Source organism: Puntigrus tetrazona, chromosome 16 (assembly GCF_018831695.1).
Source record: "Puntigrus tetrazona isolate hp1 chromosome 16, ASM1883169v1, whole genome shotgun sequence".
Classification (NCBI taxonomy): domain Eukaryota; kingdom Metazoa; phylum Chordata; class Actinopteri; order Cypriniformes; family Cyprinidae; genus Puntigrus; species Puntigrus tetrazona.
This window is the reverse complement of record NC_056714.1, coordinates 7,827,942-7,849,977: the sequence shown is the minus strand read 5'-3', so window position 1 is coordinate 7,849,977 and position 22,036 is coordinate 7,827,942. Positions and strand designations below refer to the sequence as shown.

Here is a 22,036-nt window from a genome sequence, read left to right as displayed (position 1 = left end):
TTCTTCTTCTGAATCATATTCTGCTGCAGTCAGAATAGCAGAAAAAAATAGAATGCCAAAAATAGAATGTTTTTTATATATAAAAAACAAGCAATCCCAGCCCACATATAAAAAGTAAATGTATATATAACATATATAAACATATGTATTATAAGTTAGTTAATTCAGTATGCATATATTATGTTTACTGCATTACTTATTATGTACATTTAGTTTAGTTTTATATTTTACATAAGTGTGCGTATTAGAAAAGAAAAATGGGTTTGGTAGTTATTAATCAGACCTTTAGGTAATACCTGTAACCACACTTTTTAAATCTAATCATAACCATCTAATCTTATTTGCATGTAGCACAACAAAACACTTTCTTGTTTTTTTGCATTTTCAGAAGGAAAAAACAGTAAATTCCAAATAATTCACTGCCGTAACCAAATTCTAACTCTATAGTAAGTACTGTAGACATTGTTAAATATCACTCAGTATGCACTCAGTAAATACACTTTAATAATTGCACCCTTACATACCCTCATACACTTACTTAAATACAGGTCATTCATTAGTAATAACATATGGAATTACACTGTAATATGAACATTTTGACCTAAAATATGATGAATGCATCTTACTGCAGTAGTACTCTAAATACATACTTTACGTCACATACTATATATAAAGACATAGTATATACACACCAAAACTTCAGTTGTATATTTTTATTGGTTTTTATCACACAAGTAAGTGTTCAGATTAGCTTGAAGGCTCAGGGTGCCTTACAGCAGTATGTTAAATATTCATGATACTAACCACACAAAAAGCAACCCAGGCCACCACTGGCGATGCCACTGTGGTCTTTAGAGGAATGTCAATCCACAAACAAGACCTCCCAAAAAAACTCTGCTCCAGGCTTCAATCTCAGTCTCTCTCTCTCTCCCCACAATCTCTCCATTTCTCTCTGCCACACATCCTAAGGCTCGCCCAGGCCCAGCTCTTGGGGAGCTGCTCCAGCCTGCTTAAGCCAACGCCAGCTTGCATTATTATCATATTTCATCAATTATGTAAGCGATGTCCTGCTGAGTGTGCCTGCAACAGAGCACCATCAGGTCCCGCCCCTAGCATGCAAATGAGCTTGCCTGCAGGCGTGAACTGACCTCCGCCTCTCCCGTCTCCCAGGAAAGCTTACCGTGATTCGCTCTCCTGCGTGTCAAGCAGCCCAGAACCCTGGACCCAGGAAACCTCGAGCAGCAAGCCCCATGGGCCAGCTCTGCCCGATGTTTGTATACCCGCAAATGTTTCTGAGCGAGTTGTTCATCTTTGCAGTGTTTTGAAAATTTAAATTTCTTGACATGAACTTGATCCAGTAGTCAGCGAGCCAAGGCCATTGCATAGCCTCTCTACAAATTTTATGAGCTTGAGGAGGAGTGTGTTTAACAAATATTTATTTTTATGAGGGAGGACTGGAGTAGGTTCTATAGAGCTATGATTTTCGACTGGTTCTGCTGGAGGAATCTGATTTTACACTGGACACTGAGTGCTGACTGAATACAAAAACCAACAATATTCATTTTATAAAAGTAAAAATGTTTGTTAAAACATTAAAATCTGATATTAATTGAAATGTTATTTATTTTTGCCATCAATAATTCACTACATAAAAAAACTGTGTTGCAGCAAATACTGTAGAATTCAATTTGATGCATTTGTTTCTGTTCAAAGAAATCTGCAAATCATTTTTGGCTCTCATACCACCAGTTCTTTGAATCCCGATTATAGGCCATATAGTTAAGTTCATTTCTTATGGAACCACTTTTAATCTAATTTAAACAGTTTGCTTTACTTTTCTGCAAGGTGCCCTTATATTTCTTCATATTATCTAAATTCACACAATTTTTAATCACCTTGAGCACAATAAGAACCGAATTTCAATTCTTTTTATTCTCTCTTTCACAAGTTGTCACCACAAATGTTACTCAATGATAACTCTTATCATTTTGCGAGAAATAGCTCTTTGTCTATAATCGGCAAGCCTACTCGGTTTTCAATGTCAGAGCCAAGGACATGCACTGGCCTCCAGGACTGAATGGAAACTCAATGAGTTTGAGCTACACATATCTGAGCTTCATTAAGCAGAAACTATAGAGCACTGAAAGGAAGAGAAGAGTCAGGACTTTCACTCAATGGAATCTCATATCTGCCTAATCCGTTCCCTCTCTGCTGTTTTACTGATATATATCTAGTCTAGATAAGATGACTGATGCTGCTGAGCAGTTCTCCCCAATAATTGAATAAATTAACAAATGAATAATTTAAAATTTTAAGATCCTCAACTAAAGTTTTTGCTCGGGGAAATAATGTTTGTGTATTCATAGCTGGATCAATGTGTCTATATGATGGGCTTTTAAATAATAGATGGTCTGAGCGTTTGCATGATTTCATTTATTTATTTACTTTTGGACCTCTGGTCATGCAATTTTGCGTTCAAATGGATTCTAGTTTTAGTCAGTTGTAACCACGTTGTACAGCTTTGCGAGATTTAGAATAGCACATGAGTCACTGACCACTTGTATTACTTGTTATAATATCAATTTTAAACTTTAAAACCAATTTTAAAACTTTAAAACCAATAGTGTATCTTCATTTAATATTCTAGGGATTTTTGTCATGAGAGAAAAATCGATAATTCTGACCCGTTTCATGTATTTTTGGCTATTGCTACAAATGTAGTCGTGCAGCTTAAGGCTGGTTTTGTGGTCCAGGGTCACAAAAAGAAAAAGAATGACGAGGGGACAGGACAAGGGGAAGGACATCAGAAATTTATTTTAGGCTTTTAAGTCTTCTTATGGACATTAACGTTTGACAGATAGACAGCAAACAGACAGCAAACAGACAGAAAGGCAGGCAGACAGACAGACAGACAGGTAGTCAGAAAGGGAGATAGACAGCAAACAGACAGTAGACAGACAGGCAGGCAGGCAGACAGACAGACAGACAGGGAGTCAGAAAGGGAGACAGACAGTAGACAGACAGGCAGGCAGGTAGACAGACAGATAGGCAGGCAGACAGACAGGTAGTCAGAAAGGAGACAGCAAACAGACAGTAGAAAGACAGGCAGGCAGGCAGACAGACAGACAGACAGGGAGTCAGAAAGGGAGACAGACAGTAGACAGACAGGCAGGCAGGTAGACAGACAGGTAGTCAGAAAGGGAAATAGCAAACAGACAGTAGACAGACAGGTAGGCAGACAGACAGACACACAGCAAACACAGACAGACAGAATGGCAGACAGACGACAGACAGATAGACAGGCAGACAGACAGGCAGACAGATAGACAGGCAGACAGATAGACAGACAGATAGACAGCAAACACAGACAGACAGAAAGGCAGACAGGCGACAGATAGACAATAAGCCAGACAGGTAGTCAGAAGGGAGATAGACAGACAGATAGTAGACAGACAGGCAGACAGACAGGTAGACAGTAGACAGGCAGGCAGCAGACAGACAAACAGACAGACAGACAGCAGACACAGACAGACAGTAAATAGATATAGCTTTCTGATTTTTGAGTCTGTCCTCCAACAAAAAGTGACTCTATAGGTTATTTGCGCAAAGGACCTTTACTTACGACCTACATTTACGCTTTAAAGTTAAGCGCCCTCTAGCAGGCATAATAAATGACAGTGTCGGTTGCGTCTTCCATCATGAAAATCCTAATTTTTAGCACATACACATCTTATGAGCATATATCTCCTCTGGGATTGAATCCATGATCAGATTATTACATATAAATGTATATAACACAATGCGCTACCAAATAGGATACACTAAACCCCCGAATTACAACACAGATAAAAGAGTACAAAACATTAATATGAAAATGTCCTGTTGATGATGGGGCACAATTGTAGCATATGTTTTGATGGGTCATATTTTTTAGAGATTTTGACAAACAACCTATACAAGCGCATTGGTCGGAGGACAGGTTGCGATTTTTACAGATTACTTATTTCGTAGGCCTAGTTTTTTTTTACAAATTGTTAGTTAAACTCTTGACTCCTTAATACGGAACTCAGCAAATATCCATTTTATTTTTTCCGAGTATGTCACTTTTCGGTTTGAACTGTCACAGAGCACAAAGAACAACAAGTTTATACCGAGGGTGCCGCCGGAACCAGACTGAGGCTAATTGCTTTCATAGTGAGAAATGACCCTGGTGACGTTTGATATTTGCACTGCAGTCAGGCTGAGCTGTCAGATGAAGACAGCTCTATCAGAGTGACAGTTATCTATGCAAAACAAAACAGGTGATTTTCCTTCCTCTGTCACTTCACTGTTATGCATGACAGACAGTTATTCAGATATCAGCGCAACAGAAGAACAGAGCTGCTAGGCTCTTCTCTCTCAGAAGGGAAGATTCTCTGGCTGTCTGATAGCTTGAAATAACTCCAAATTACAGCTAACTTTTGTAAACACCACATTGCCGCTTCTCTTATATTCTTAGAATGTTTAATTTATTGATAGTAGCAGGTATTTTGAGTATAATTTCTCATGCAGATATAAGTTCCTTCTCTTTGTAGAATAAAAAAGCAAGCGCAATACGTAATCATTTACAGCCAGGTCTTTTTTGAAAATTACGTTGTTGTTTTTTTTCCTTTTCTTGATGGAAAATTCCAGGCTAAATTCAGTTTAATCTCTCTAGAAAGCACGGCGTGCTATTGATTCGAGAGAAATCCCTCAAATGAAAAAACATGTTTACAATAATTCGCATTTACAATGGATAGCTAGCGGGGAACCGTACAGCATACGTGCTGAAAAACACACACTGAAATTATTTTACGATTCCAAAGCAACCAGGGTTGTAATATTCTAAAAAAAGCGAAAAAAAAAAAAAACGAATTAAGCACGATTCCTTAAAAAATGGAGTAAAAGAGTTTGTGACAAAGATGTTAGCAAGGTTCACGTTGTCAATGCAGTGATTGTTTTGTCCTGGCCATGGCATGTTGATAAATGCGCTATAAAAGTACACATATTGATTGTAGCTATCAAAAGCTCCCTGTCCCAAAACTCAAAGATAGCACAATTAAATTTGTCGGTGCATCCCTATTGAAATCAATGCTAGCTGGGCTTTGATGGAGCCTGAGCTATGTTGAGAAGATCTGGAGGAAATGGGCACTGAAGGTGATTGTGACTGCCATTTTGGCCTTAACAATCCAAATCCTGCTCCCCACCCCGCTCTCTCTTGCTTTATTGAAGGTAACTATGTCTGTCAGTTTGGTTCTATCTCGAGCCTGTCAGCGGCTAGAGAACTCTCTGCCTTCCACTGACAGCCCAACCTGACTCACTCTGATCAATATAGAGAAACAGTGCTACTCTTCCATTATGTCCTTTTGTGGAAAGAGACAAAGAGAGAAGGTTGGATAGAAAAAGGAAATGACGGGAAGACCTAACCATGAGATGTTTAGAATAGGATTTATATAGACTTGATATTAAAATTGACAGTTGTGCAGATAATGCTGGGGTTTGGTTTGATTTTGGCTGCATTTATAGGCTGTCAAGCACGAGGAATCTAGAGGACGGATATCTATTCTGGAGGGTTTGTCTGCCAAACCGACCAGTAACATTTGACACGGTACAGCTAGTTTAAAAAAAGGACGACTGTGGACGGTTCCAATGGGTGAGTTGCATCGTTGCTTGTAAATAGCTTATGGATTAGACATTTGCTCGCTAATTTCTTTTAACCGTCTGTGCTGATTCATAAGTTTATTAAAAACTGTCAACTTTGAAATATGATTAGCAGAAATACATTTAAATGTATTCATTTAGCAGACGGTTTTATCCAAAGCGACATACAATTGAGAAATGCAATAAAGCGATTCATTATGAAGAGGCAAATAAACACAAAGCCTAGCAGTAAAGTAACTACTAACTAGGAAAGAAAGCAAAGTTTTTTGTTTTTTTGATGATGGAATGGCTTTGAAGACTGTAACACCGCCTGTTAGTGACCTTAATGTACACAGCTTAAAAAAGATTATTTCGAGTATTTAAAAAAAAACGTTGCCAGCAAAACAGTGTTACAATCATCCATAGCAAATTCATCAATCTTAAATTATATCACTTCAAGTGTTCAAGTGTTAAATGACTAAGAATGTGTTTAGTGGCTAAATACATTTCTAGTAGTTCCTTTTTTATATATATAATAAAAGGGAGTAACATAACAAAATAATGGCGTGAGTTCGACATGACTTACGGTGTTTTCTAGCTTTACTGACTTAAAATTGTAGTTTACTACACTTTGGTTTTTATGGCTTCTGCTTTTTTAGCAGAAGTAAAGATGATATTAATAAATGCTGGCATTTAATTTATACTTTTTGCACTTAAAAGTGACAACTAATATTTTGAAGGAACGCACCCTCAAAAAAAAAAAAACACTTGTGGCTTCAAATTAAATGTTAATTTGTGTCATCTCAATAAAAAGGTTCTTGTCCAGTTGGCTATATATTTGCAACGCTCCCTCTGCATATACTGAGTGCAATAACACAAAAGATCACGGCTTGGATGAGTGCACCGAGCCCTATGTGATTTCCAAGTTTGGGACAAGCAGCCCCCAACCCCCCTACAATCCCTTTGGCTTTTGCGTTGAAAAGAACACAACAGGCATTGTTCAGAGGATGACAGTCCTCTGTCATTGTTCTCTTTGTCAAAAATCATTATGTAGAACGACAAACAGGTGTTCAGTAGCTTGCAAAGGTCAGTGTCAAATTCATGAGCTCCAGCATCCAACAATCCCATCAACCGTGCTTTGGCGCATTCGGAAGAAAAGGGAGGAATTTTACTCAGTAAACGAGTAGAAATCAAGATAAACATAGTGACGGTTTGTCAGGTTTAGAGTAATTAAAAAATATCCATTCTGACCTTTTATAACACTTTGTATTTAAAAGTCTCAATAAAAAAAAATAAACTTGTCAGAGGGCCCTTCACTTTTTAAATTAGGTTTTCCAGCATGTCTATAAATATTTGAAACAGGTGACAGAGAACTGTCAAAAACTGCAGTGAGTTTGACTGAATCTCATCAAGGGGAGGGATTTTTCTGGATTTTTGTTTTGTGATATAGAAATTGATGTGGCAGATTGTGAAATTGAGACCAAGAGTGTAATGTAAATACACCCAAGTCCAATGGGTCAATATGGCGTGATGAGATTTCTTAGCTCCCTGAGTGAACACACACAAACCACCCTCACCAACCCACACACACACACACACACACGCACACAGACACACTCACACAGGCACTCATCATCTTCCAGACAATCTCAGCTGGCACTTGCACTTGACATTTTTTGGTGGTGAAAGGCCAGTCTAGTTTTTGACAGACACCGCTATTGCATTAGTCTGACATTCAGCTGGTGGATATCAGCGCAAATCAAAATGTGCACTGGAATTAGTGCAGAATTATTGGCTTGTTTGCTATGTGTGCTATAATGAAATATGAGAATTCATGTGTTTCTTTATGATTATTTTTTTATTTTTATAACTGAGCCGATAATATAAGAAAGCGATTATAATTAGTTAGACAGAAATGGTTTATAAAAGCTTTGGTTGGCAAAAAGAAAGTTCCGCTGTTTCTGTTAAAGACGTAGAAGAATGTTTTTTTTGTTTTATTTACACCATGATGGATAAACTTCACATTTACAGGTTTAACATGTAATTAGCTTGAAACATTTAACTAGAATGTTACGCTTGCATGTTATTTACAAATAAATCAAAATGTATCACAGCTTAAATGCATTGCCTCTTAAACGCAATTATACAAGTACATGCTTTAAATGTAATTTCATAATTATTTTTAATGAAATATGGATAAAGCGCTCTGCCAAATTTATGGTAAAACAAAACATATTTTTCTTGTAATGTCTATTGAGACCTGCATGTCGTGTATTTAAATACATTTTAACTGCACATACGTATAATGATTAAACTACAATGTAATACATTCAAAATACGGTCACTTTAAAGCTTATTTAACCACAATGATTTAAAAGATACTTAAAATTTAATTTTTAATTTGACATTATTGCAAAGTTTTCGTTCTTGAAAAGTTACCTATAGTCAGTAGAATGTCTGTTGGTAGATCATCACAATAAAGAGTTAGCATATAATAATCAGACAGTCTACTTATACTCTAATGAAAGTTAGTTGACCTATAGGTGCAAAGTTATTGTGAACAGAATATTCAAAAGGGACCATCAAAATAAATTGTTGCCCATACGCTCACTATGGGAAGGTTTAGGATTGATTCAGGGTTACTTGTATGCAATTTAGCTTAATGTATTTTTTTTTATATGACTAAGCACATGTAACATGTTTAAGATACATTTTGAAGTACTCTATAAAGCGCACAAACCAATACGATTAGGCACACTTCTTTTTTCACAAGGACAAGAGAAACACATTCATGAAAGCAAACCCGTTGTGGAAGATATTTTAAGAAACGTCTCAGTGTTTTAGTCCATACAATAGCAGTCGATGTCACCAAAACCAACATTCTTCAAAACATCTTCTTCACGTGCTCTGAAGAAGAACACACGAGGGTGAGCAAATAACGACAGGGTTCTCATTTACGGGTGAGGCGCAGTTGGCTCAATTTCCCGAGTTCCTGGCACTTTGGGGCACATTGGTGTTCGCCGTTTTGAAAACTCTTATCAGTAGCAGGCAGGTCGAGCTGCCCCGGTGACAGAACAGCCCATTAGAGCCCTAAAACATTGAAGGAGGATACTAGCATCACCTTGGTTCCCTAGGGGCTGTAAATACTAGTGGAGCGGAGCAGACACACAGAGACAGCCCCGTCATTCAATCCTAATGCTTGCACCTTCACTGTGTACCCTAATGTGATTCTAAACACATCTAAATGACATTTCCTCTCACTGAGATAGTGTCGATGGCTCTATTAGAAGTTGATAATGGCAGATATAAGTGCTGCAGGAGAGGATATGGAAGATCCGTATCTTAAGTGGCTCTCTTTCTTTCATGTCTCGCTCCATCACTGCAAGGTTCCGGAGCTCACTCTAACACACAAGCAATGTGTCTAAGGTGATATGCGGCCAAAACATCCACAGAGTTCATATGTGTGAGTCAACACACGTAATTAGGCAAGTGGACATGTGTGATACGCCAAAGCAATCATGCAACGGAAAATAGAAATATAACACCACGAGACGCGAGGGCTAGAAGTAGACGGGCCTTATTTAACAGTTCTATCTCGGTCATTTAATGCATTTTCTATGTTTTGTATTGGAAAAAATAGACATTCAATTTTTGGATTATTACTGTTATGCTCACTAACATGCTTAATAAACAGAGTTATCAGGAGTTGGCATGCTTTTCTAAGAAATGCCTCAATAACACAGTGCTTAGCCTCCGATCCAGAACTCCTGCATAATATTAGTTTCTGGCCTCCAAAATATTGGAAGACAGTAAATAATAACAGCTTCTGAGCAGCAGTGATGTTTTACTGCTTAATGGGACTTTCCATTTAGAGGATTTTTCTTTTCAAGCTATCTGACACTGACATGGAATTCTGGTTTGGAGTCTTTCATTTTTTTTACAGCATAAGTCACCAACCCTTTTTAAACAGAACCATTCAATTATTTGCTGTAATAAATAGGCCTGGCAGTTTTGCTCGGCATAACAATATTTGCAGGCACGGGAATTTGCACGCTTCTGTGCTAAAGTTAACAATATGGAAATGTCTTTGAGCTTACCTGCCAGACTTCTCAGAAACACATTACTTGCAAATTGATAGCAGTGCTGAAAACAGCTGATTAGAAACAGGTAGACGGCTGCTGGATCAAGCGTGATCCCCTAAAGACATTAGTTGTGCTCAAAATAGCTGTATGGTACATTTGCAGATGAATAACCTATGCATAAACCTAAACACTTCCATATCAATGATCATTCGTTTATGACCTGAGCACTTTACATGCATGTTACTTCACATTTTTTGTATGAAAATTAAATGTCTTTATTATTTGCACATGACCATCTTTTTTATGTATTCAAACATTTAATTGGCTCATGATCTTATTATATACATATTTTGAATTTGATTTGATTTATATATATATATATATATATATATATATATATATATATATATATATATATATATATATATATATATATATAGGCATTACAATGTAGTAGTAGTAGTAATAATAATAATAATAATATTATTATTATTATTACAACCATTTCAACTTTAAAATGTTAATACATTGAGAATGATTAGGCAGTGTTACAATTTGTAATAATAATAATAACTGAAACTGTATTTAAACTTGTCAGTACTTTAAGAAGTATTAAACACAGTAGTTGCCCATATTTGTTTTGTGTACAATTTGTTTGTGATAATAAAATTATTATTATTATTATTATTATTATTATCTTCACCAATAGTAATATTAATTAAATCTGTATTTCAGCTTTAAAATGTTGATTGTAGATGTAGAATGATTAGGCAAAGTGTTAAGATTTGTAATAATAATAATAATAATAATAATAACAGTAATAATAGTAATTATTATTTTCTATTGTTGTTTTTATTTTTGTTTATGAATTATTAAATAAGAATAAGATTGTGTTTTAATATGCAAGCTTTTTGCATGGGCTTTTAACAAACATTAAAACATACACCCCTAACACGTTTGGTTTGCCAGTGTCAACAATATTCCTTTTTTCGGACTGCATATCATTAATAATTAAAACAAAGTTGAAGAGTATTTTTTTTGTTGTTTGTTTTTCTCCGAATCACAATTGAACTCGTCCGACTGCACTTGCAGTCAGATGTAGAACATGGCCACATCCCCAGATCCCCCTTGATTAAAAATCTACTGCCAAGCGCAAGTCTGTTCCGCAAGAGTCAAAACACTTCCTTCACCCTGTTCTTTAGGGCGGGATTTGACTGAAACCGAAGCCTAATTAACGTGAACGACTGAAACAAACTGGCATATAGTGTGCGTCCCCAGCGGTGGAAGAGAGGTAAACATATGAAAGATTTCCAGATTTATCACATCCGCTGCCACGGATAATCACTTCTGAGGAAGTAAAGAAACACTCGCAAGAATTGTATTTACACATCTACTTTCAATTTGGTATTCAGGTACCAGTTCACGAGGCTGGTGGAATTCCGGGGATGCAGCTTCGGCTAGTTCGCATGCAGCCAGGGCTTCTCGTCCACGCAGCGTATCGACTGAACCGACAGGAAAAGAGAGAAAGAGAGAGAAAGGGAGGGCGAAAGCTGCTGAAAAATTCATGCCTCTGCCAGCTCTGTCTATTCGCTGCTCAGCAGGGGCCCGCCTTTGATACTTCACACTTGCGGAAAAAAAAATGCAAATGATTTTTTCGCTGCATAACACAGAGAGAATGTATCCCCAGTAAGTTATAGGAATATCCTGCCAAAACATAATGAAATTTAACCACCGTTTGCGAGTTTTCTTTTTCAGGTTCTCCTAGGTGTGTGTGTGTGCGCGCGCGTGAATCTAACCTTTCGCCACATTCTGAAATATCCCTTACCGTCTTTTGTTTTCAGCCGAAATACGCCGATCGCACCACATACTGCGCGCCGCACGACCCGTACTTCTCAATCTAGCCGAAACGTCTACATCAACAGTAACTCTCTGCCTTTTTTTTTTTTTTTGTTTTGGTTACGAAATCGAATTCTATTCAAATACCAATTACAACCGCCAAACATATTAAGGACGTGCTTGAGTTTGCAGAGAGGGATGATGGGTAATATATGAAAGGAGGTAAATGTGGTCTTGTTGTGGGGAGCTGAAGGGGAAATATTGGCTTTGACAGGTAGCACAGCAGGGGGGCCGCCGTACTAAGACTGGGATCTATTTTCTCACCCCGGCTCGGTTTCAGGAATGCTGATTAGATATGCTCTCTCTGTGTCAGGGAGTAATCCACCAACGCAACCACAGACCAGACCTGCTCCCCATCTCCCACGACTACCTCCGCCATTTTTATACCTCGCCCCGGCTTTGTTTTTGTGGGGTTTAATCGCATCCGGCTTGATTATCGCTCTTTCTCGTTGATGTTTGGCAGTGCATGAGCTTAAATGATTGCGGTGTGAGACGGTTTTATTTATTGTCGCGTAGGAAGCTTGTTTGGGTTCGGATGGGGAAGAAGATGCTGGGATGCGGGGTGGGGTGCAACGGCGTCTGGAGGTGCGTGCGTGCGTGTGTGTAATAATGTCTTCGCCTTTGTGGGTGCCCACATCAGCCAATTATGAGGCGACATCTGGTTTAGCTGACAAGTGACTGCGGAGGAGGGCGGAAAGTGTGTGTTTGTGTTTGTGTGTGTTGTTCTGGCAGCAGGGAGGCGTTTAGGAGAATACATTTGAGCTCCGAATGCTCAGCGGGACAGGGGCTGGGCAAAGGGCGGTGTCAACAACATATATTTTATAGTATATGAATCTATAATTAATAGGCACATATGAACACCATACAAAACCCAGAGAAATATTAAACACCTGTGTGTGCAAAACCGTCTCGCAGAATGTTTTAATAACATAAAGTGAATAATGTATAATGAACGCCGTCAATCAAAACTTTTATTTTGCTCCTCGTTCTCACGCAGCGTTCACTTTCTCTTCTGTGGTATAGGGCTGGAAACAACTCCGGCGTTTGTTTGAAATTATAAATAAATTTACGAAGCACCTGTTTTGCCAAAAAAAAAAAAAAAAACACGGCAAAAATGCAGTCAAATAATAGAAAAGATCACATTAAATTGGTACGTTTATGATGCCGCTCGCGTGGAACTTTGGCACGGTATGGAAGGTGGTCGTTTGGCCTGACAGACTGCAGTTTTTCAGCGTGATTGTAACGTTCTGAGAAGGTCCCCAGTATCAGGCTGGCGTAAATGAGGCAGCTGACATGGATTACCTGCGGCGATGTGGATCATACTGAGCTGGGTGAAATACATTAGCACTGTGAAATGGGCCCCAGCCGAGGGCCCTGACTTCTACACAGGCGCATTACTGACACTCAAATTAGAGGCATTCACGGGAATGTTTTATTTGTACAATAAACAACAAAAAAAAATCGATGCTTTGGGATTGGTGTGAATTGATTGTTTTAGTAGACATAATAAGGCGTCTTTTGTTTGCATATGTGTTAAATTTTCCAAAATGTAGACATTTTAATTCGTATAGTTAAGTAATACAATTTCATACAATTAGTAATGCAATATTTTTTATATATATTATTATTATTATTATGTTGTTGGCTCCTCATTTATATATGTGACCCTGGACCACAAAACCAGCCCCAATTAACACTGCTATATTAGTAGCAATGGCCAAAAATACATTGTATGGGTCATAATGGGACTTTTCTTTTATGCCAAAAATCATTAGAATACTTAGTAAACATCGCCCTAAAGGTATTTAAGTTTGAGTAGTAATATGTATTGCTCAGGACTTCAAAGGTTGTTTTTTGCGCCCACAGATTCTAGATTTTCAAATAGTTTTATCTTTTATCTCAAATATTGTCATATCCTAACATCAATTCATCCGTACGTCAATGGAAAGCTTTTTCAATGTTTAGATGAATATTACGATTGGATTTGTATTTTTTTATTGTGCATTCTAGTTAATCTTAATCAAAATTACAGTAGGTTTGATTATGAGAGAGAGAGAGAGAGAAAGAGAGAGAGAGAGAGAGAGAGAGAGAGAGAGAGAGAGAAATCAAAATACTAGCTAACTAAAATAAAACAATAAAAACATGATAATAATAAAAAAGCATTTATTTAAAAAGTATATATGTGTGTGTGCATGTATATATATATATATATATATATATATATATATATATATATATATATATATATATATATATATATATATAATATTATAGATATTAGTATGTTTATGTAAGAAATAGTATTGCAAATGATATATTTAAGTCTTTAATCTCTTTTTACATTTCACAATAAAAAATACAATACGGAAAAATAAACCACGAAACCAACAAAAATACGTAGCTATTTAATACAAAATAGTTTTGATGTTTGAGACACACAAAACGTACATTCTGGCATTACAAACTTGGTCTACTATTTACAAATGTACACATTTACAGATATGTAATATTGAATAGTGTCATCAGTCTTTGCGACTGCATAGTCGAGCTAAGTAAAAGTGTCTTGCAAACACGTGATCAGGAGCCAGAATCGTTCGCTGAATGGGGTATAACCACTTTGACTGAACTAAGCCTCAGATCACCCGTCTTCATGGTCAGTTTGTGGTCAAAATGGATTTCTTTTTTTTTTTTGTTTTGTTTTTGTTTGCTCTTCATACAAACGGAAGCATTGATTATATCTGGCAGTTCCAAGGCTGAGCAGATGTAAACTGATCACGGGCATTTCGCGGCGCCTGTTCCCCTGGTGCTCTGCTACTCTTCGGACTCCGATTGAAATGTTTGCATGTATGTTGTTCTCATACAGAGGTGAGAGGATTTGCCTGTGTCTCCGAGTGGTTTGGTAAATCCGGCCCCGGTCCTAGACACCGAAATAATTAATCCCTTCGGTGTTGGCTCCTCGTTCACCCTTTCAATGATTCTCCGAGCGGCTTACCACCGCGTCAGAGTCTGGGTGAAGAGGAAAGGAAATAAAAGGAAGCAGGGAGAATCATCAGGGATGAGAACGTCTTAATGCAGACCCACCATCCCCCTCTTCCTTCAAACACGCTCCCTTCTTGCTCCAGAGACCATGAAAGACCCTTCATTCATGATTTAAAAAAAAGATAATTCAGCCGGTTTAATTTCCTTTTTCAATTTTGCTTCAAGGATTTTACACTGGCACGATAACCATTTCCATGGCTGAAAAGTGCAAAAGGAGAGATCTGATTTTCATCTACCTCTAGGACTCCATCTTGAATGTGACCATCCTCAGGAGTCATCATTAAGTTTGAGGTAACGGAGAGACTGAGTGTTAAAGGACACTTAGCTGCTTTTACTCCATCAATTCTTGATGAAAGACTTTCTTTTCCTGAGACTCGTTTGAAAAAGTTCCACTTTCAAATTGTTTTAGCAACATGCCTGATGCGGTCGCCGCCGAAGTTCCAGAGAGCTCTCGTTCTTCGCGCGTTTGATTGCGGCGGTGTCGCGGCTATCACAGCCCCCCTTTTAACCTTTAACCTTTCCCGACCCTTTGTCAATGGCGATAGCGCAAGCCCTTTGACTTGGAATTAAGGGATGAAACTCAAAGTGAATGGACGTTGTAGTGAGCTCCCGTGATGGATCACAATCACATAGAATATCTAATTGTTTCGAGCTTGTTTGGATGTCTAGTATATCATCATAATAGGATCTAGTATTTATTTAGTTTTATTTAGTCATTAGACTGAGCATAGTTGTTTTATGCAAGAAAAAAAGCAAAAAAGATTATCTAAAGAGAATCCTTTATAAAATATTTAGCTTTGTTTTATATATATATATATATATATATATATATCTTTTCTGTCTGATAACTCCTAGCACATAGTCATCTTTTTAAAGGCTTAAGATATCCTAATCTGATCTAGATCTTTTTAATACACAGAGACTCCACAGATCTGGTAATTAGAAAGTAATGCATGGTTTCAGCATCAGGGTTTAATATTGACTACTGTAATTTTGTAATATAAACAAATCCCACAGGTTAAAACAGTTCTGTTGATTTAAAGACTCATAACAGTCCTATTGACGGTCTTTGTTATGATCTCAGAAACAATCCCTGCATTATGAGGGTTATTTATCAGTATGCGGTCCCTTGAGCAAGAAGTATTCATAGACAACGCTGAAGACTTTCTTCTTAAAAATAAGAACAGCCCTTGTACCTCTGACTACCAATAATAGAATTTACTCAGAAGACATTTTTTTTGTTGTTGTTGCTATTATCAACTTTGAACAAGTACAAATATTATTAGTAAATACAAATTCAAATCTGGCTAATAGGTTAAAAAGAAGAAGAAAAAACATCTCATGAATATTTTTGTTTGCTTAATTACATGCTTCAATTCTTTTATTATTATTTTTTTAACAACACAAAAATGCACATCCAAATTCCAATATATATATATATATATATATATATATATATATATATATATATATATATATATATATATATATATTGAAACTAGAGAAGGATATATTTAACCTGAAAAACATAAGAATGATCAATTAATGATTTTTACAGCAGTGCTTGCGCACATCCTGACTTTGCCATTAGCTACAATTAAAGTACAAAGCAAAAGTATATGACAGTATATGACATTGAACTTTCAACCTTGCTACTCTCATGGAATCTGTCTCAGAATAAAGTACATGAGATAAACACGAACTCTGTCTATAGTCCTCTCAAATGAATATTTAAAACTTCAAATTTAATGCTGTCACGTGATAGAAAAATATTTGTAAATGTAATATAATAAAAACAATAATAATAATATATATATATATATATATATATATATATATATATATGTATTATATTGACTACATAATGTTTACGATATATTACATATGTCCTATTTTTCTTTTTTTTTACAGTTATAATAACTAGACCTTTTATTTCTGTTAAACTATCAAAGAAATTCATGCGTCTTAAGCGTGGCTGCCTACCAGCCCGAGCCTCACAGCACGTCTCCTCCTAAGATGACTTAATTACATTCTGTGGAACCGTGCATTTATCGAAAGCATAACCTTTACAACTGACTACATGGTGACCGCTGTGAACAACAATTAGTAAATAGAGGTTACTGAGGCGAACAGGCCACACGCAGGGCACTGAGCAACAGACATCTTATTCTTGCAGTGATTTTTTCACCTTGGAATTTTTGGCATGTACTTTTTATGAATTAAACTTATTTTAATCGAAATATTATATATAATAAGTAATACTGCATTTAAAAAAATACTGATTCATTTGATTTAATCAGATTTTTTTTGGGAGGGGTCGTAATATGCTCTTTTCCTGTATGGAGTATTTAAAGCGTCTATTCACCGAATAAACTATATTTTAATTAAATAGCTGGAGCCCGTTCACTGATATTGCCTGTAACAGACTGTATTAGTGGGGTAAAGCAACACAGCTGGGCAAGATGCTTTCATGGCATTTTCAGGTTTGTTTAGTCATAAATAAAAAATCAGATCAACAAAGTGAAAGCAAACCTTTGATGTAGAGAGCTGGCAGAAAGGATGGGGTGAACCAGCCATCAAATAATAGGTTTATGGTGACTGTGTTACATACATTATAATAGAAAATAGACGTTTGATTGGCCATTATCCTCATAAATTTAATTTAGTGATGTCAGTAATAGATTTATGTAATTAATTTCTAAATTTTGCTCTTTAGATAATAATATTTAATATTAAAGTACAATCAACGTCAAATTAAGATATCACAAATAAAACACTGACACATTACTGAAGAACTTTTTGTCAGTATTTTCTGCAAAATGCTGGTTTAGAGATTAATTCAGTTACAGATGAACCTTTCAGTAGGCCTACCATAGTTTGACAAATTCTATGTATTTGGTGCCCTCTTGCGAAACATTTGAATTATTACAGGGACATGGGTAGTGCAGGTCATTTGTGTCGTTTTTGTTAATAAAAAAAGAATAGTTTTCATATTTATATGCGCAGATGATCATTGACATCTAAATATCTAAAAAAAAAAAAAAACAAGTGTGACCAAAGAGGAGGATTTAATCATTCATATGCTTTCAAGTGAATAAAAATGCGTTTTAATTGTAAGGAAAGACACTGTTTTATGAAAAGAAACGCTTAATAATATTTCATGTTTTTCAGGGACGCGTGCATGTTTCATAAGGTCTCAAAGTTGTGTCACTTTTCGTCAACGCCGTCAGGCATTCATTAAAATGTAATAAAATAGCATAGCATCAACAGAAAAAACAAACAAACAAACAAAACAAAATGGCTACTACATGAACTCTGTTTGTTTCAGTATAACAAAATACTTAAATGTGACACTTGAAAAAAGGGCTTTATATACAGTAACATACTTACTGTTTGTAGCAATGGTCATTTATTAATCCAATGTTTTTAATATAACCAAAGTCAGGTATTTTGATCATATTTCATTATGATATTTTATATTTGTTGTGGAAATGTGAAAGTGCGGTCTGTCTGCTAATAAGCCAATGTGTTTTGAAATGGTGACACATCTTGACTGCTGTTGAAGATAAAGTTAAAAACACATTTTATTAAAAAAAGAGAAGTTAGCAGGTTGCATCGAAGCATAGATTAGTACATATAAGATTAATATATGCCGTTTAATTCGTCTGAATACAAGGTTTTATTTTTAGGTTTTGTCCCATTTGTCAGCGCTATCTCTTTTATAATGCAGGTTTGAGTGGCTTGTGCATATTATATTGATCATTCTGCCGCTGTTCAGAAACCTTTTTTAAAAATATATATCATAACGTCGTTAACAGTGGCATACAAGCCCTAAAAATAATTTTAAGTAAATTACTATTTTTATTATTTACTAAAAAAAAATAGGTTTGTGAGGATGATTATTGTATTTGCCGATGCATTTTGTGATGCTAGGATATAGTGTAATATTTTTATGAAATAGCCTAATATAGACCTACGTCACAGCAGGTCCTGTTCGCGAATAAATAGATTAATTATTTTAAAGTCTTTAATTATTTTTGATTTAATTTAATTATTTTCAATCAAAATTATTTTTGATTTGGTTCGCCATTTTTTGTTTTTATTTTTATTTTTTTCGTAAAAATACGTAATGTAAGTAGCCCCTCCTCCAGAACGAGCAAAAAGAGCACTCTGGTTTGAGTTAATATGCAATTTAAAAAAATGTATGAAACTAATACATAAACTAAACATCCAATACAGGCCTTTCATAGTTTGCACTATGAACAAACAACTGCATTACAGCTTAAAGACTGCATATAGGCCAAAAGTGAAAGCACAATAATCAGTTTCAATCAGCTACCGCGTCTGTTTTACTGAATAAATACGAGTATTTCATCCAGGAAACGGTTGGTTCCCGCCTCGGTTCAACGAGTCAGTGAAGCGATGCTTGAGAACCGCTCGAACCAGCCGTTCGATTATTATTATTATGATTGTGAACCGGTTCAACGAATTCGTTAAAAAGATCCGTTTCAAAAAGAACGATTCATTCACGAATCGCACATCCTTTTTTATAGGCTAACCCTTCACCATAGTAGGTTTCCTTTAGTTTAGGTGCAGGGATCACTTCTCGGTTTATTCCGGGAGTTCTTGTAATTCCGTTAGAATGGAGATCGACTCCGAGTCCCGCGCCGACAGCACCAGCACCATTACTGACAGAACCAGGAAGAGCTCAAATATAGAGAGTTTAGGTTTGTCTCACTCCAAGCTGGCTTACGATGGAAACTTTATTCGCTCTGCTTCTGGCGCGTTTATGGCTGGAGAAATCGTAAGTATAGCCGTAGCGTAGCCCGCTATTTAGAAAGCATGCTTTAGCTTACTTTTGCATTAAACATCGCCTTCGGATACATTGAAAGTAAACTAATTAAGATAGCTGGAGGCATCTTTACCTAGAAAAGGAAAAATGTGCAGTTTTCCACTTTCCATATCCCAGAGGAGGATGCGATGATGTGTCTAAAGCAAAAGTGAAACTTTTGTTCATTTATATTTTTCTGCACTGTTTATCAGCTTGAAAAAGAAAAAAAGTAATTAAAAAGAAACAATATAGGTCTAATTTAAAATAATTATGTGAAATAATTTTTAGTAGGCATAATAATTGCATGTTATTTAGAATTTTAATACATTAAATTTAAATGCTTTTAAATGCAATTTAAAAAAATAAAGTGCTTAAGAGTTTTTTTTGTTTGTTTGTTTAAAATGTTGGCCTACTGCTAATTGAATTAAAAGCATTTATTGTAACTAAAATATATTTCAGTTATAGACTACCATAAATGAATCTCTATTGAAGCATTATGTATTTGAATATATCTCTAATTACATATTTGTTATAAGAAACCTATAGAAAGTAAAACATTTACTTAATATTGTATAATAGTAGTATTAGATAACACATGCTTTAGTATGTTAGTCAACACGCAGAATAAGTGTACTTAAAACCAAAGAAAAAACGGATTTAAAGTATACTATAAAAAGTATAAAAATGCTATTTTTGAAACATGAAAGTTTATTCTCTTTAAGTACACTTTATATTTCATTTACACCATCACAAATAGTTTTTTTATATATATTTTTAAAATTGGAATTACAATGCAAGGGTACATTCAATACAAACACAAGAAATAGCGTGCAACCATACAGTACGTTGTTCATGAAGATAATTGCTCACTAAGGAAATAGAGGAAGAGGACCAACCAAAACAGTTGGGAAACAAACTCTTCCTTTCAGCTTGTATTGTTCTTCTTCCTTCCACCGCATGCTCTGAGTCAAATCTAAGCATTCCCTTTCCTGGTCTAATCTATAACTTGCTCTGTCTTCCAAACCCCAAAATATTTTTTCCTGTAATATCGTGAACACAGTGAGAAATTCTTTGCTGTTTATAACAGGAAGGGAGAGTGGGAAGACTCTGGAGAATAGTATGGTGTTAAGGAGTGGTGGCTAGGCCCAGTTCTGCTGTTTTGAGAACATAATTGTCATTGTTTTTATTTTGTTTATCAAAATGTGTTTTTACAGCTCAAGTATTTTTTTGGTCCTAAATTGTGAGTCGGTGAATGCATTCGTGCTTGTATCCAAAGCAACTTAAAACAGTTACGTGTTTTATCAGTTCATGCATTTCCTGTAGTATTCAAACCTGTAACAATGGCTTTGCTGGTATCACACTGTACTATTCGAGCTGCGGAATCTCATTCGATGCTCATTATCTACTTCCTTAGAGCTGGTTTTTGATCAGTTTCATTGTGGTTAATGAGTGCTGTTTTAGTCTGTTGAGTGTCTGTGCTCCATCTTCAACCTCAGGTGTTTGGGCTTCTGGTGTGGACTCTGATTGGTGGGACAGAGTACCTCCATGTTCCTGCACTGGTATGGGTAATGTTTGTGTCAGTGTTTTATTGGGCGCTTACTGTCATTCTCTTCCTCATATACCTGACTATGGCCCACACCAGGATTCCCCAGATCCATGGAAAATTTCGGTGAGTAGATTTTAATATATATTAATCAAGTGAATAACCCAAAAATATTTTCCATTAAACTAAATACCTGTTAATCCGCAGGGAATATGTTTTAATGGCAGTGCCTCTGTATTGTACCTGGCAGCGGCTGTGATTTGTGGCATATCTTTGAATGTGGCCATTAAGGGGCGCTACTACTTCATCAGCTGGGTTGCATCGACGGTATGAAAAGTTCAGCAAAGCTCTTTTCCTTATAGCACCTGGAAGCAATGTCTTTCCTTCCACAATTGATTATTTTCCTGGACTGAAAAAATGTACTTGACCTTAAGTAAACATTACTGTACTGTATTTTGTGTGTGCTGCGCGTCATGCATTTACAAAAACAACTTGTAGCAGTAGCCTATTATACTTTGAATAACAAATTCCTGTTCTTTTCCTTTTCAGATATTTGCCTCACTGGCTATGGTGTGTTATGCAGGAAACACGGTTGTGAATTTCAAATCGTGGAGAACAAAAAGTGAAGAGACATAAGGAAATGTTTTTAGTTTGTTTTTAGTCTGTTCGTTTTTACTATCCCTGGGGGATCATTTCTGCAAATTAAAATAATCACATAAAAGGTAATTTTGCTGTGGTTAAAATGCCAAAAATATGTGTAGCATCTGTCCTGTAAGTAAAACTTGAACTGTAAACTACGAAAGATTTAAAAGTTTTTATCTTCTTTTTAATGATTATTGTTGCAGAACAAAACAATCTTTTAAGCCCATGCTGTATCACTATGGTAAGCCTACTGTAATGATTTATATGCAGAGTTGTTGGATTCAGTTTGTTGGGAAGTTTTAGGATTTTATAATTTATCTTTGCTTGAATAAAAAGGGCAATTAT

General features: G+C 36.1%; 1 protein-coding gene across 1 annotated transcript; it reads left to right on the top strand.

Moving 5' to 3' along the window:
- The first annotated feature begins 19,227 nt into the window (after nucleotides 1-19,227).
- On the top strand, nucleotides 19,228-21,763 carry LOC122360680 (CKLF-like MARVEL transmembrane domain-containing protein 8). Its single transcript, XM_043261494.1, has 4 exons — nucleotides 19,228-19,479; nucleotides 21,003-21,162; nucleotides 21,243-21,376; nucleotides 21,599-21,763. The coding sequence occupies exons 1-4, from the start codon at nucleotides 19,318-19,320 to the stop codon at nucleotides 21,683-21,685; spliced, it is 543 nt and encodes a 180-aa protein (XP_043117429.1). The 5' UTR covers nucleotides 19,228-19,317; the 3' UTR covers nucleotides 21,686-21,763.
- The last annotated feature ends 273 nt before the right edge of the window (nucleotides 21,764-22,036 follow it).